General features: G+C 48.1%; 1 protein-coding gene across 1 annotated transcript in view; it reads right to left on the minus strand.

Annotated features, from left to right (window-relative positions):
- The window catches only part of LOC119412958 (iporin), a 63,807-nt gene that overhangs the window by 11,024 nt on the left and 39,653 nt on the right, over positions 1-13,130 (minus strand). The window contains exons 5-7 of the mRNA XM_037679969.1: positions 9,327-9,373; positions 8,351-9,248; positions 1,875-2,027 (exon numbers count right to left, since the gene is read on the minus strand). Of these exons, the coding sequence (XP_037535897.1) occupies positions 1,875-2,027; positions 8,351-9,248; positions 9,327-9,373 (1,098 nt within the window). The remainder of the gene's footprint in view (positions 1-1,874; positions 2,028-8,350; positions 9,249-9,326; positions 9,374-13,130) is intronic.

Raw genomic sequence — 13,130 nt, forward strand, 5'->3', positions numbered from 1 at the left:
ATTTTAACCCAGGTGTCGTCAACATACCTGAACCAATGACTTGGTGGTGTCCCTGAAAAGGACGTCAAGGCTCTCTTTTCTACCTCCTCCATGTACAGGTTGGCAACAATAGGAGAAACTGGAGACCCCATAGCACACCCATGTTTCTGCCTATAATATTGCTCCCCATATGTGAAGTAGGTTGACTGCAGGCACAGTTTCAAGAGTTGACACAGTTGTTCTGTGGAAAGTGTGGTCCTGCTGCTCAGAGTGGTGTCTGATTTTAATTTTAAACTGACCACCTCTACTGCATCATCAACAGGAATGCACGTATAGACACGTAAAGAGTTATGACACTCCTTAGTGACTTAAACACTTATGAACCTCTGAAAAGAGATCCAGGAAGTGGTTACAAGAAGAAGTTAATAGATTGCCTTAAAAATTTGGAGCAGGACAAGGCTATTGACCGTTTTCTGTACCACAGACTGTACCCAGGGGAGGCCACACCTAGTCTGTATGGTTTACCTAAAATCCACAAACAAGGTGTACCTTTAAGACCTATTGTTAGCATGATTAACTCTGTCACTTACAATGTTTCCAAATATCTGGCGTCTGTACTCATCCCTTTAGTTGGCAGCTCAGAACACCACATACAGAACACCATGGACTTTGTGGATAAGGTGAGGGATGTCATCATGGAGACTGATGAAACAATGGTCTCTTTTGATGTCACATCACTCTTTACGTGCATTCCTGTTGATGATGCAGTAGAGGTGGTCAGTTTAAGATTAAAATCAGACACCACTCTGAGCAGCAGGACCACACTTTCCACAGAACCACTGTGTCAACTCTTGAAACTGTGCCTGCAGTCAACCTACTTCACATATGGGGAGCAATATTATAGCCGTTGGATCGAGTGAGAGGACCTGGGGGTTGTCACAGCAAAGACCCGCTCTGCCACCGTTTGGACCGCGAGTCACTGGAAACCGAGGGAGCCGAACTGCAGCTGTCGAATCAGGGTGCTGTTACAATCGGGACCCGGTCTGCCGCCGTTTGGACCTGCGGACCTCTGAAACCGAGGGCCCTCCCTCCCCTCCTACTGAGGAGTTTCCATGGACTTTTCAGAGGAGCCCAGCTGAATAATTTTTATGTCGTCATTTCAAGACTCGGGATTCGTCTCTGGTCGTCCTCAGCAAACAAACAGAGGTTTAAAGCATGTTGGGAATTTTTTTTTGTCTCCAAACCCTGTGCATGATTTTCACCATTTTATTGTCTGTCCAAACAGGTCTCACTTGTAAATGAATCTTCGAGGCTCAATGTGACTTGTCTGTTTAAATAAAGGTCAAATGAAAAAAATAAGCCTTTTGTTTCTGTATGTTTTGCTTCTAGCCACTGTTTTGGTGCTTTTAGTTTTTACCCTTGCCTTTTACTATTGTACATTTAGCTAGTATCTATCCCTTTTGTACTTTTAGTTTATTAGCTAGCCAATTGCTTCTTTAAGTTTTAAGGTATCGTTTTGCAACATTTTGCAAGCATTTTGCTAACTTTGGCTTTTATCTAGTGTTTTGCTACCTAAAGGTTTTTAGCTGGTGCTTTAAGGTTTTGGCTAATGTTTTGCCTTGATTAACTTTTTAAACAAACTTCAGCAGTCCTTCAGCACTCAGCATGCCCACCATGTTTTCACAGAAAATATATATTTTGAATTTTTCTGTAACTCTGCATTAAAATGGTCCAAAAAAGTAAAAGCTTAGCAAATAATTATCTTTAAGTGGGTCAAAGTGTGTTTTTTCTCCTTTCTACCTCAGCATGTTCATTTTTAATCCGTTTCTGTTTGAATTTGACGAATTGATGTGAATAAATGTGCAACACGTCCTGATGGGAAACGATTTGTTTACCGTTGAGACAGTTGTTTGATTTCAGTTGGGCGGTCTGGTGGCGCTGTGGTTGGTGAAGCTGGATGTTCCGCCTTCTTCCTGCTGCCCGCTCCGATGGCCAGAGCTACCAGGTCCATAACAGACCTGTCCAAAGCCAACCAACCAGACGGAGCCCTGAAGAGACGCAAGGAGGAAATCGTTGGTTACGTACTGTAACCCCAGATTCTATGAATATAAGCGTAGCCCTTTAAGGCCTTCGCTTTAGTGGGTTTATCCCGTTATGCAGAGCATAAGCACTGAAAAAAATTAGTCCACGCCCACCTGCTGTGTGGGCCCCACCCGGTCCGTATAAATTACGTTAAGAGCGGGAAATCGGCTCCCAAAATAGCTTTTTCTTCAGCCATTTAGGAGCCAGTGAGGCCCGACGCTTAAAGGGCTACGCTTATATTCATAGAATCTGGGGTTACAGTACGTAACCAACGTTCTATGTCATATAAGCTTCGCCCTTTAAGGCCTTCGCTTTAGTGGGTAAAAGGGCGAAGCCGATGTGGTCCTCGCCTCACTGGGTCCATTCGAACACAGTAAGAAACGGAAGCTTGCCCAAAAAACGTCTTGTCACTCAGCTCCCCATGTGCATAACTACGCATCGCGTAATTATGTGCCATGCACAGACGCATGTTGTGTAACTATGCGTTCTGACAAAGCATGAATACCCCGGAAAACTTTCAACGGGAAGAAGAAGTTGAAAAGAGGGGGGGGGCGGGCATGAACCAACTGGTTCATGGCTGAACAGTATAAACAGATTAATGTCCATAAACTGATTATAAATCAATTGAACTGATTGGTAACAATAATCATGAACTGATTAGTGACAATAGAACCAAAATCATAGACACGACTTGTGACTGATAACAACATCTCACACTGTAATGCATGCAGACAGAAGTGAGCTTAAACAGAGTTCCATGAGAACAATAACATTCATTCTGTTAGAGCACTAAGGACAGAATGTGTCATGGAACGAGCCGTTACATCACGTAGGTAAAAGCGAATAAATGAGCAGGGTGTTGACCATGCAGCCGCAGTGCAAATGACCTGCATTGACATACCATTGTGCAGAACAGTCGAAGATGCGATACCCCTGGTCGAGTGTGCTTAGAGGTTGACAGGAGGCTCTAAATCTGATGCTCTGTAGGCTTCAGAAAAGGCCTCACACAGCCAGTGTGACAAGCGCTGGATGGATAACGACGACCTGCAGAAGCATCTCTATAATGCACAAACCATTGTTGAGTTTGAAACGCATTGCAGCTGTGTGCGTTATGTAACACGTCAACGCCCGCACCGGGCAGAGAAGATGAAGAGATGTTTCCTCTTCTGATCTGTGGGGGGAAAAAGACCCCTCCAACGATATCACTCTTGATTTAAAAAAGCTCGTGATGTTTTAGGCATAAAAGCTGGGTTGGTCTTAAATCAGCTGAGCTGCCCGTCAGCCTAATTCTAAGGCATGACGAAGCAACAGAGAGGGCAGATAAATACTTACCCTCTTAGCGGGTGTTAAAACCAGCAACAGGGCTGTTAAAAGAGACAAGAATTAAATGAAACCTGATCCAGAGGCTCAATTGAAGCTTTGATCAGGGCTCGCAGGACCAGCGTTAAACCCACTGTGGAAAACAAGTGGGCGTGAAAACAGGCCTACATCTCTGTACACCTTTTAGAAACCGCTTCATCAGCGGGTGATAAAAGCTGTTCTGTCTCCAAACCCTTTGTGGCAGGAAGAGATGGCTGCAATCGTACGTTAAAGCGTACTGAAAGCCAACTCCCTATCCATCAGCTGTTGTAGAAAAACAACACGCCGCTTAAAGGCATGAAGTGGTCTCTAAACCTTCTCTGTGCACCAGCGCTGAAAGGCCGTCCCCTTGATGTGTACAAAACTGTGGTAGATGCAGCACGTGAATCTTGAATTGTGCACACTATCTCCTGAGGGAGACCCATCCTCTAAGTGGAACCGCTCAGCGGTCAGACCCACCGGTGTTGACCTATTTCTGGGTAACTCTTGGTCGCTCCTCCTGCCTGAAGGAGAGCATCCTTCCCCCATGACAGTTCCACGGCGACCCAACAACAGACGTTGCAGGCCTGGGAACCATAGTGCGTTCACACGCCGGGAGCCACCAGGAGAGCTGTCAATCCCTCCTCCTGAACTCGGTTCATGGACCGTAAAAAACAGAGGAGGTGGGGGGGAAAGAAACGCGTAAAAAGCGTTTTGGGCCACCGACTGTAAGCAAATGCGTCCCCCCCCAGCGATGGATCGTCTCGCGGGCTCAGGGAAAACCGTAGTTGACATTGAGCGTTCTTCTCGCATCGCAAACAGGTCCACAGCTGCTTTGCCAACTTCTGCTGCGTCTGAAAACATCAGATCCGGATGGAGGATCCGGTCCACGTAACGTGGGCCGCCCTTGGACGTCACATCAGAACACCGGATATGTAAACCGCTCAATAAAAGCAGGTTTGATGAACCCAACTCAGTAGCTTCCGCGCAATGTGTAACATCTGGGCTGAACGCACACCCCCCTGGCGGTTTATGTACGCAGCAGTCACCATGTTGTCTGTGTGAATCAACACGTGTTGATTCTGTAGCACGGGAGCAAAATGTTGAATCACATTCAGCACTGTGCGACACTCCAAAAACATTGATGTGGGCTGATGTGCGGTGGGGCCACAGCGCCCCTACTGCTTGAGATAGGCATGTCCCCCCCCCAACCTGACAGAGACGCGTCCGTGAAGACTGACACGTGACGTGGGTCTGCTGACGGGGACTCCCTCTGACAGAGCCAGGGTGTTTCCCCAGTGTCGGAGGTCTGCTCCCATGGAGGGAGGGACAGTGATCATCCGTCTCTTTTGTTTTACTGGATCCACACGCAGACGCGTAAACCACCTCTGGAGGCGTCTCATGTGTAACAAACCCAGCGGGACCACTGTGTGAGCTGATGACGTCATTCCCAGCAGCTTCATGACGGAGGCAGCTGTTACCACTTTGCCAGGTCTTACGTGGCGTAAATGGTTTTTAGAGTGTCGATTCTTGTTTGTGATAAACGAGCCGTCATGGTAATTGAATTTAATTCCACTCCCAGATAACAATTATCTGGGCCGGGAAAATCGAGCTCTTCTTCCAGTTATGGCGAAGCCCAGATTTAGCAGGTGTGATGCTAACACCTGAGCCTGTATCAATGCTTCCTGTCTGGAGTGAGACAGGGGCAACAGGTCGTCCAGGTAAAACAAAACTCTCATCCCTGCTTGTGCAGTGGATGCAGGGCTGTCTCCACACACTTTGAGAACGTACGAGGCGCGAGGGAGTACCCAAAAAGGCAGCCTGTTGTACTGGTACTTCATCCCTTGAAAAGGCGAAACGCAGAAATTTTCTGTGTTTTGGGATGATTGGTGTGTGAAAAATAGGCATCTTTTAAAACGATGGAGACAAACCAGTCGTTTTCCTGGATGTTGTCCAACAGCTGTCTGTTCATCAACATGTGAAAAGGTCTGTTCATGATCGCTTTGTTGAAAGCTGACAGATCCAGAATCGGTCTCATCCCTCCGGTCTTTTGGGGACCAGGAAGTAGCGTGAGTAAGACCCTGTGTTTTCCTCCTCGTTGGGAACTCTTGAGATTACACCTTTTATCAGAAGCTCCTGGACTTCTGCATTTAAGGCTGAGACTTGGTCTGGTGATGACAGGACCATCTCTATAACTCCTCCGAACGGAGGGGGTCGGGTTGCAAACTGCAGCGTGTAACCCTTGCATAACACTCTGTCCATCCATCTGTCCGGTGAGCATGTTTTTAACCACTCTGCGTGACGTTCGTGGAGTGGACGTGCGTTTAAATGATGTGCCGTGTTTTGAACGGATGTCATCCAAACCTCCGCCTCGACCGCCGTCATGCGTCGCGGAAATGTTTTCCGCGTGACCCAAGGCGAGGCTTCTCGAAAGGGCTGAACTGCGCGCGCCCGTGCGCTGTGACTGGATCGCGGACCAACCTTCATGTCCGGGCGGGGCGGTGTGCGCTGAGGCGAGGCGTGTGTCCGCTGGTGACGTCCAGAGGCTGCACGTTTAACGTCGCTGTGCGAACGTTGAGAGGTGGAGGGCGTGACGTCATCAACGCCGTGCTGTCGAAGTGAAGGTTGTGAACTTCGCGGGAGCGCACGTTTCCTCTGGAGGGACGCGCGCCGCTCTCGCTGAGGGCGGGGCCCGTCATTGGATTCAGTCAGCTGTCTCACGCTTATGTCGCCGTGAGCTGCTGATCGCAGAGGCGCGATGGATGACGGCTGTTCGCGTTTATTCAGGAAAAACGTGTGTTGTTTTGCTGAGAGCGGGGACCTCCACCGGACCCGGCCTGCGGTCCCACATTTATCCCGATGTGAGCCGGTGAGCGCCGGGCAGCTGTGCGTGCATCATCGGCACAGTGCCGTTGGATGGACGCTGCTTGTCTCGCTCGGGTGCGCGTTTAACACCGTTTGAGTGGTGATCGTGCGGTTCTGTTTGACAACAAAATATTTCGCTTACCGTGGTGTCACGTGAGCGTCTGGGCATGTGAAGGAGCGGCGGTGGGTTTAAAAAACCTTTATTTAATGCCACCGGCTCTCTCTGTGTGGAGGATGTGTGTGTAGCGGCTGTGAGCTCATCCGAACTTACAGACTGGCTAAAAACAGGCATTCTGATTTTTGAAAAAATCATTTATTTCACTTTCTGTTTCGTTCATACACACATCCCCCGCAGACCGTCATTTCTTAAACCTTCTCCCTCGTGAGCTCTGCGGTTTGTTTGACCCGAGCGCCGTCTGCAGGCGAACTCTGGGGAAAACGCTGAGCTGCAGGCTGCCGGAGTGAAGAGGGCTGGATTCTGACGGGCGGGGCTGGTGGTGGAACTCAGCGAGAGCCGCGGCCGTGGAAAAGTCGAAGCTTGCTCGCGACGGTCCCTCCAGCGGGGACGGGGTGGGCCGCGCGGCTTGATGAGGTGGCGCACAGCCTCTGGCACCTCCTCCGACTGTTTCACTTCGCCAGCATGGTTTGAAGCTGCTCTGAACAGCGCGTCCGCGATGGGTTTCATCAGGTCTTGTGCAGATTCTCCGGCAGCGAGGGGAGTAACGAAGCCAGGTGGGTCGTTGGATCGTCGTCCTCCGCGCTGCAGTCCTCGACAGGCAAACCGTGGGAGAGGCACACATGTTGAGCTGGCGTCAGCTGCTTTACAGAGGGAGATCTTCGTCTCCAAGGCAGGTCTGCGGCCTTCAATCCCTTGGACATGCTAATGCTAGCAGCGCGAGTTGTTGCTAACTGCGGCTGCCTGAAAAACACGTCGGTGGGCTCGATTGGAGAGCGTGGTCGCCGTCTGGTTCCTCCGGAGGGACGGGACGCTGCTCCGACCTGGGCAGCTTCGCTCCGGAAGCTTCCGCGAGGTTTGGCTCCAGGGGGGGGTACCGAGGAATAGCCCCGCTCGGTGAGTCCCTCAACTCTGGTGATGGGAGCGGACTGGGGACCGACTCCTCTAATCTACCAGGAAAGAACCGTCTGCGGCCTCGCCCGTGGAACGTCCTGTTGGAACGCGAGGCCGTATGGATCAAGACGGTGAGCCACAGTGGAGCCCAGTGAAAAATGACCTTTCCGCCGATCATCCGAACTGGCGGGAAAAGGCGAGGGACGTAGAAAAAAGGGGTCCCTTCATGTCAGCCTCCTCCTGGGTTCCGCCGGGCAACCCCTGAGGGCGCCGTCGGCCGGGAGCGGTGTGATCGCCGATGCGAAACGGGGTGGGATGGGGTGAGCATTCACTCAGCCCCCCCCCCCACCTACACTACGCTCCCCAGGAGGGAAAGAGCAGCGGGGGCTGCAGCTGAGCACGCCTTGCCCCGGAGGAACCATCCGGTTCGCCCCGAGGGTCGGCGATAAGAGGAAAAAACACAAGATGGCGTTGTCCAGCGTGTAGTGACCTGTCATTGGGAAATGTTCCCCGACGCTTACCTTGGAATAAGACTGCTGTCATCTTCTCCTCGGGGAGGAGAACTCACCGGACGACCGGAGGTCGACTGCCGGGCCAAGCATCTTTCGCAAGGTTGGTCATTTACACAATTTATCTTCTTTATTCTTCTGACAGTGCTATATTAGCTCGCTGAAGAAAAAATGGGAGCCGATTTCCCGCTCTTAACGTAATTTATACGGACCGGGTGGGGCCCACACAGCAGGTGGGCGTGGACTAATTTTTTTCAGTGCTTATGCTCTGCATAACGGGATAAACCCACTAAAGCGAAGGCCTTAAAGGGCGAAGCTTATATGACATAGAACTTTCAGCATACTCGCTTTGATTTTATCTTCTGAAGCTACTTTTAGCTTTTAGCTAGCCTTTTGCTACATGTTCCTCATCTTTTAATAATTTTAGCTACATGGTAACATGTATTCAAATAATCTATAATAGGATCTTTTGGCTATTTGTTTTGTTAAAGAGCCAGATTAGTCTGACCTGGTCTTCTGGGTTCTTGCTCTGGGTTCTGTCGTGTCCACTCTCAGAGGAGACCCAACAGTCGACCCAAAGAGCCGGCTCCAGCGTAAACTCTGTCCATGTGGGGGGTGCTCCTCCTGGGCTGCTGACTGGACTCCAGTCCCCAGAACCTGGAGTAGGGGTGTTGAGCATTTCTCCTGGTTCAGGACCAACTCTGGGGGGCTTCCCATCCATGAAGGCCTTCCTCTGGATCCAGAGCTGCTTGTTCCACCGTCCCCTCTATGATTGGACTCGGCTCCTTCCACCACTCCTTCTCTGGTGGGCGGTGGGAGGTTCTGTTGTCTCTCTGAGGACTTCTTCCTTTTCTCGGTCTTAATGAACTTTGACCCCTCAGTGGACTGGCCAATGTAGACCTGGGAGGACTGCCTGAGCTGGTACCACCAGCCAGCCTGTCGGTCCTCCCTCTGACGCACCTTGAGCTCTGCTCCTTGCTTCTGACTCTCCTGCCCGATACCTTTCATCCTCAGCCCCTCCATTGCTCTCTCCTTCCACAGGTGAGTCATCCCTCCTCCTCCAATCTCTGCTCTCGGCCACGCCCTCTCCTGCCTCAGCCCCGCCCTCTCCATATTCACCTCCGAGTCACTGACCCGGTCGCTGACGATGGCTCTCCATCCTCTCATGAGCTGGAAGGTGGAGCGGCTCGACCGGTTGGTGCTCTGTCCTACAGAGCACAGCTGCTCCTTGCAACGCAGCTGCTCCTCACCCTTCTGGAGGAGGTGAGGCTCAAACAGTAGGTCAAGGTCAAAGGGCAGGAGAGACAGGGGCTGAAGCAGGAGGAGCAGCTCCTCCAAGAGGGGCTTACACACTGCCTGTGAGATGGGGAGGAAACCCCACGGGTTGTAGTGTGCAGCTACGATGTCTGCAACACAAAAATATGAAGTCACAGAAGGGATCGAACGTGTCGAGACTTTAAAGCAATGGATCATCATCATCCTACCTTCATGAGTGTAGACGTGGTTAAACCAGAACTCCAGAGACTTCAAACTGAAACACAAGAATAAAAAAACAATAAGAAAATATCCATCCATCCATCCATCCATCATCCATCCATGCATCCATGCATGCAGCCATCCATCCAGCCATCCATGCATCCATCCACCCATACATCCATGCATCCATCCATCCATACATACATACATACAACCTTGCATACATACATCCATCCATCCACCCACCATCAATCAATTCATCCATCATCCATCCAGTAATCCAACCATGCATCCATCCATCATCTTGTTCTGGACTCAGGTCTCAGGGGCAGCATCTTGAGCAGGAATGTCCAGACATCTCTTTCCACAGCCACCTCTTTCAGTTCCTGTCGGAGGATTCCAAGGTGTTCACTGACCAACTGAGAGATATATAGTCTCCCCAGTGTGTCCTGGGTCTTCCCTGGGCTCTCCCGGGGTCTCCTCCCAGTCCGACATGCCCAAAGCACCTTCCTAGGGAGATGCCCAAGATGAACCACCTCAACTTCCTGCTCAATTATGGACTTGTTTTGATCAGTTGGTCCCTCAACTCAATTTACAACATTTCTTTGAAGAGAACACAGGCTTTAGGCGAGCCAGTTTGTCCTGTTGGCACGCAGCTGGATATCTCATCGACTTGAAGACTTGATGATGTGTCTATCTCTGCTGCCATTTGTGGATTTTAAGGACGCATATTTAATTGGATTTTCGATAACTTGTTCCTGCTTTTTGGATTTGGCTGGTTGTTGGTTTTATCTACAATAAAGGAAGTCCATTCATCCATCCATTATCTTCTGCTTATTCCGAAGTCAGGTCACGGGGGCAGTGGCTTAAGCAGGGAGACCCAGACATCTCTTTCCACAGCCACCTCTTCCAGCTCATCTGGGAGGATTCCAAGGCCAACCAAGAGACATAGTCTCTCCAGCGTGTCCTGGGTCTTCCCCGGGGTCTCCTCCCAGTGGGACATGCCAGAAGCACCTCTCTAGGGAGGCGCACAGGGGGCATCCTTACCAGATGCCCGAACCACCTCAACTGGCTCCTCTTGACATGGAAGAGTAGCAGAAGTCAAGGAAGTCGTCAGCAGCAAATATGGACCTGATCACACTGATGGCCTTTATGATGCTTTGGTTCGTGTCTCGAGTACCCAGACTCAAATGCTTTGGGCAGAATGGATCAGATATTGTGGATTTTACTCAGTCATGTTCCATCTTTGTGTAGTGAACTAGGCCTCCGACCTCAACCTGCCTCTGAAGACCTTCATGGGACAGGAACTGTTATTTCATTGATTTGAATCCAGAAATACAAATTAGCTCATCCAGAGACTTTCTAATTGTATCCTGAATTAATCAATTGAAAGAAAACTCTTCTTTTTATTATCATTACTATTTTACAATGTCTTGATAATCAAAAGTGTGTTTAGTTCATACCATTTTTAAATGTTGAAGTGAACCACTCATTTTAAATCAACTGTGAAACAGTATTAATGATTTTTAATCCTAATTTAAATTAGAAATCAAGTTAAATGTCTATTTACAAAGTAAATATGCATTTTGATTTTCTGTCTAAAGGAGAAGTAGTGATGTCGGTCAAAAGTCAGAGACAGTCAGAAAGAAGTTATTAGAACAGGCTGTATTGTTTTTAAACCTAGGAGACGGCAAAAAAGAAGTAACTGGCACCTGCTTCCTCTCACTCCTTAAAAACATTTCTCTGTCTGTACTAAACGTTCCTAAACATTCTTGCTATCTTTTTGACTTTTAATAACCCTCTGACATCACTGAAACACACCCCCTTTTGGTTGTTTCAACCAATCAGGAAGTCCTGAGTGACCGGAAGTGAGAACTCTTTAAAAGTCCACACTTCCTGGAACTACTCAGTCTACTGGGTCTTCTGGAGTCTAGCCCGTCTTCTAGAGTCTTGGATCTGAGTTGAACTCAGTCTTTGATGGAGTCTTCTCAAGCCTTGTGGAGTCTTCCACTCCTGAGTGGGATCTCTGACGGACTCACCGATGCTTGCTGTGAATCCACCCGGGTATAATGCCTCCAACTTTGAAGGGAGCTGAGCCTGTTTGTTGAAAGGAGTAAATCAACACGACTTCTGACGATGGCCAGCCGCTCTTACCGGAGACGCTGGAAGGTAGCGTTGAAATGGACCCGACACCGGAGCTGAGTTATCTCCAGCAAAGGTAACGAGTCGTGACGCGCTAAGTGTACCGGAGGTTTGAGCTGGTGTTGGAAGAAGCGTGCCATCCTGGTCCAAACAGACACCTCCTTTCACCCATCTTTTCTCTTCACCCATCCTTCCTTTCAACTCTTCTATTTTGCCAGTAATCTAGATGCCTTCATAAATGTCTTGTTGTCATATTAGTAAAGCGTGCCAAGTTTTATTAATCAGAACCAGATCAGCTAATCATGTGTACATGCTTTGATGTTAAATTTTGATTCTGTTAAATAAATGACCACATTTATTCTGATGGGTCAAAGGAAACTTAACGTCTCTTGTCACTGATTAAACAATCCTCACAGTTACCTCGTCACATGGCATTAATTTAACTCGAAAAAGAAAGAACCCGTTATATTTAAATAATTAGTAGTGAAGGTACAGCAAAGCTGACCTTGACACACTACAGGTGTGGCCATGTGATTTGGACATTTCGGAACCGAGTGGACCAACACAGACTCAAGGTTGATGTCATTAAGTTCTGCCTGTCCCCAAAACAACTGTGTGTTTATCTGAATTTGGCTTCCTTGGCTGACCTTGAAGGTCATCTTATCTGAATTCACCTGGAGAACATGTGATCTGACTAGGGCTGCAACAACAAATCGATAAAATCAATAAAAATCGATGATTAAAAGTGTTGGCAACGAATTTCATGATCGATTTGTTGTACTGCGTTATTAAGCGTGTCTCACGGCACTGCGGAGCCGTTTTGTTCACCTGCAGTTCATTGTCAATGCTGACTGACTGAATAAAGTAAAAACATAAATAAATAAAAAAACCTCTGCAGCGTGAGATGAACAGAGCGAGGGGGGAGACAGAAACAGAGCAGAGGCTGTTTTCAAAGGAAATTAAGTAAATTTTACAAATGAGCAACGCAGCAAAAACTGTTCGACCCAAGTCCTCCAAAGAGTGGGAGCTCTTCACAAAGATAAAAACTGAAACACGCAGCTTTGAAAAGTGACGACACGACACGAGAGAACCACGGAGATAAACGTAAACATGTGGGAGTGACGAGGAGGAGGAAGGAGCTGCAGCTGATACAACTCTTCATGTGTTGCAGGTGAGTCTCTACAATTTAACACTTTGTTCTGTTTCAAGAGACAAAACGTAACGTCAGTCTGTCTGAAGATGAAGCTGCTGTTTGTTTGTTTGTCTGATTAATGACGGTGATAGAGAACGTGTGTGTTACTTTTTATTTAATTTAATTGGAACAAGCAGTGTTTAAATGTGATTTTATAAATAAATCTAACACAAAGATAATAATTTAATGATTAAGCTTCAACTTTTAATTTGCTGGCAAAGTCTGAAGACACTGCAGGTATGGCAGGATGAATTGCATTTAAACAGGAATTAAAGTAATTTATTACATCTACTCAAATGTGTGTAATTAAGTATTTTTTATATATATATATGTGTGTGTGTATGTGTGTGTGTGTGTGTGTGTGTGTGTGTTTAATTGCTCTTTTAGCTACTTTTGCCTGAACCTAACACTGTAAGTGAAACAAGGCATTTCTAGAGTTGCTGTAAATTATGATATAATACATATTTACTGTCTCATT

Source organism: Nematolebias whitei, chromosome 8 (genome assembly GCF_014905685.2).
Source record: "Nematolebias whitei isolate Nwh7 chromosome 8, NemWhi1, whole genome shotgun sequence".
Classification (NCBI taxonomy): Eukaryota; Metazoa; Chordata; class Actinopteri; order Cyprinodontiformes; family Rivulidae; genus Nematolebias; species Nematolebias whitei.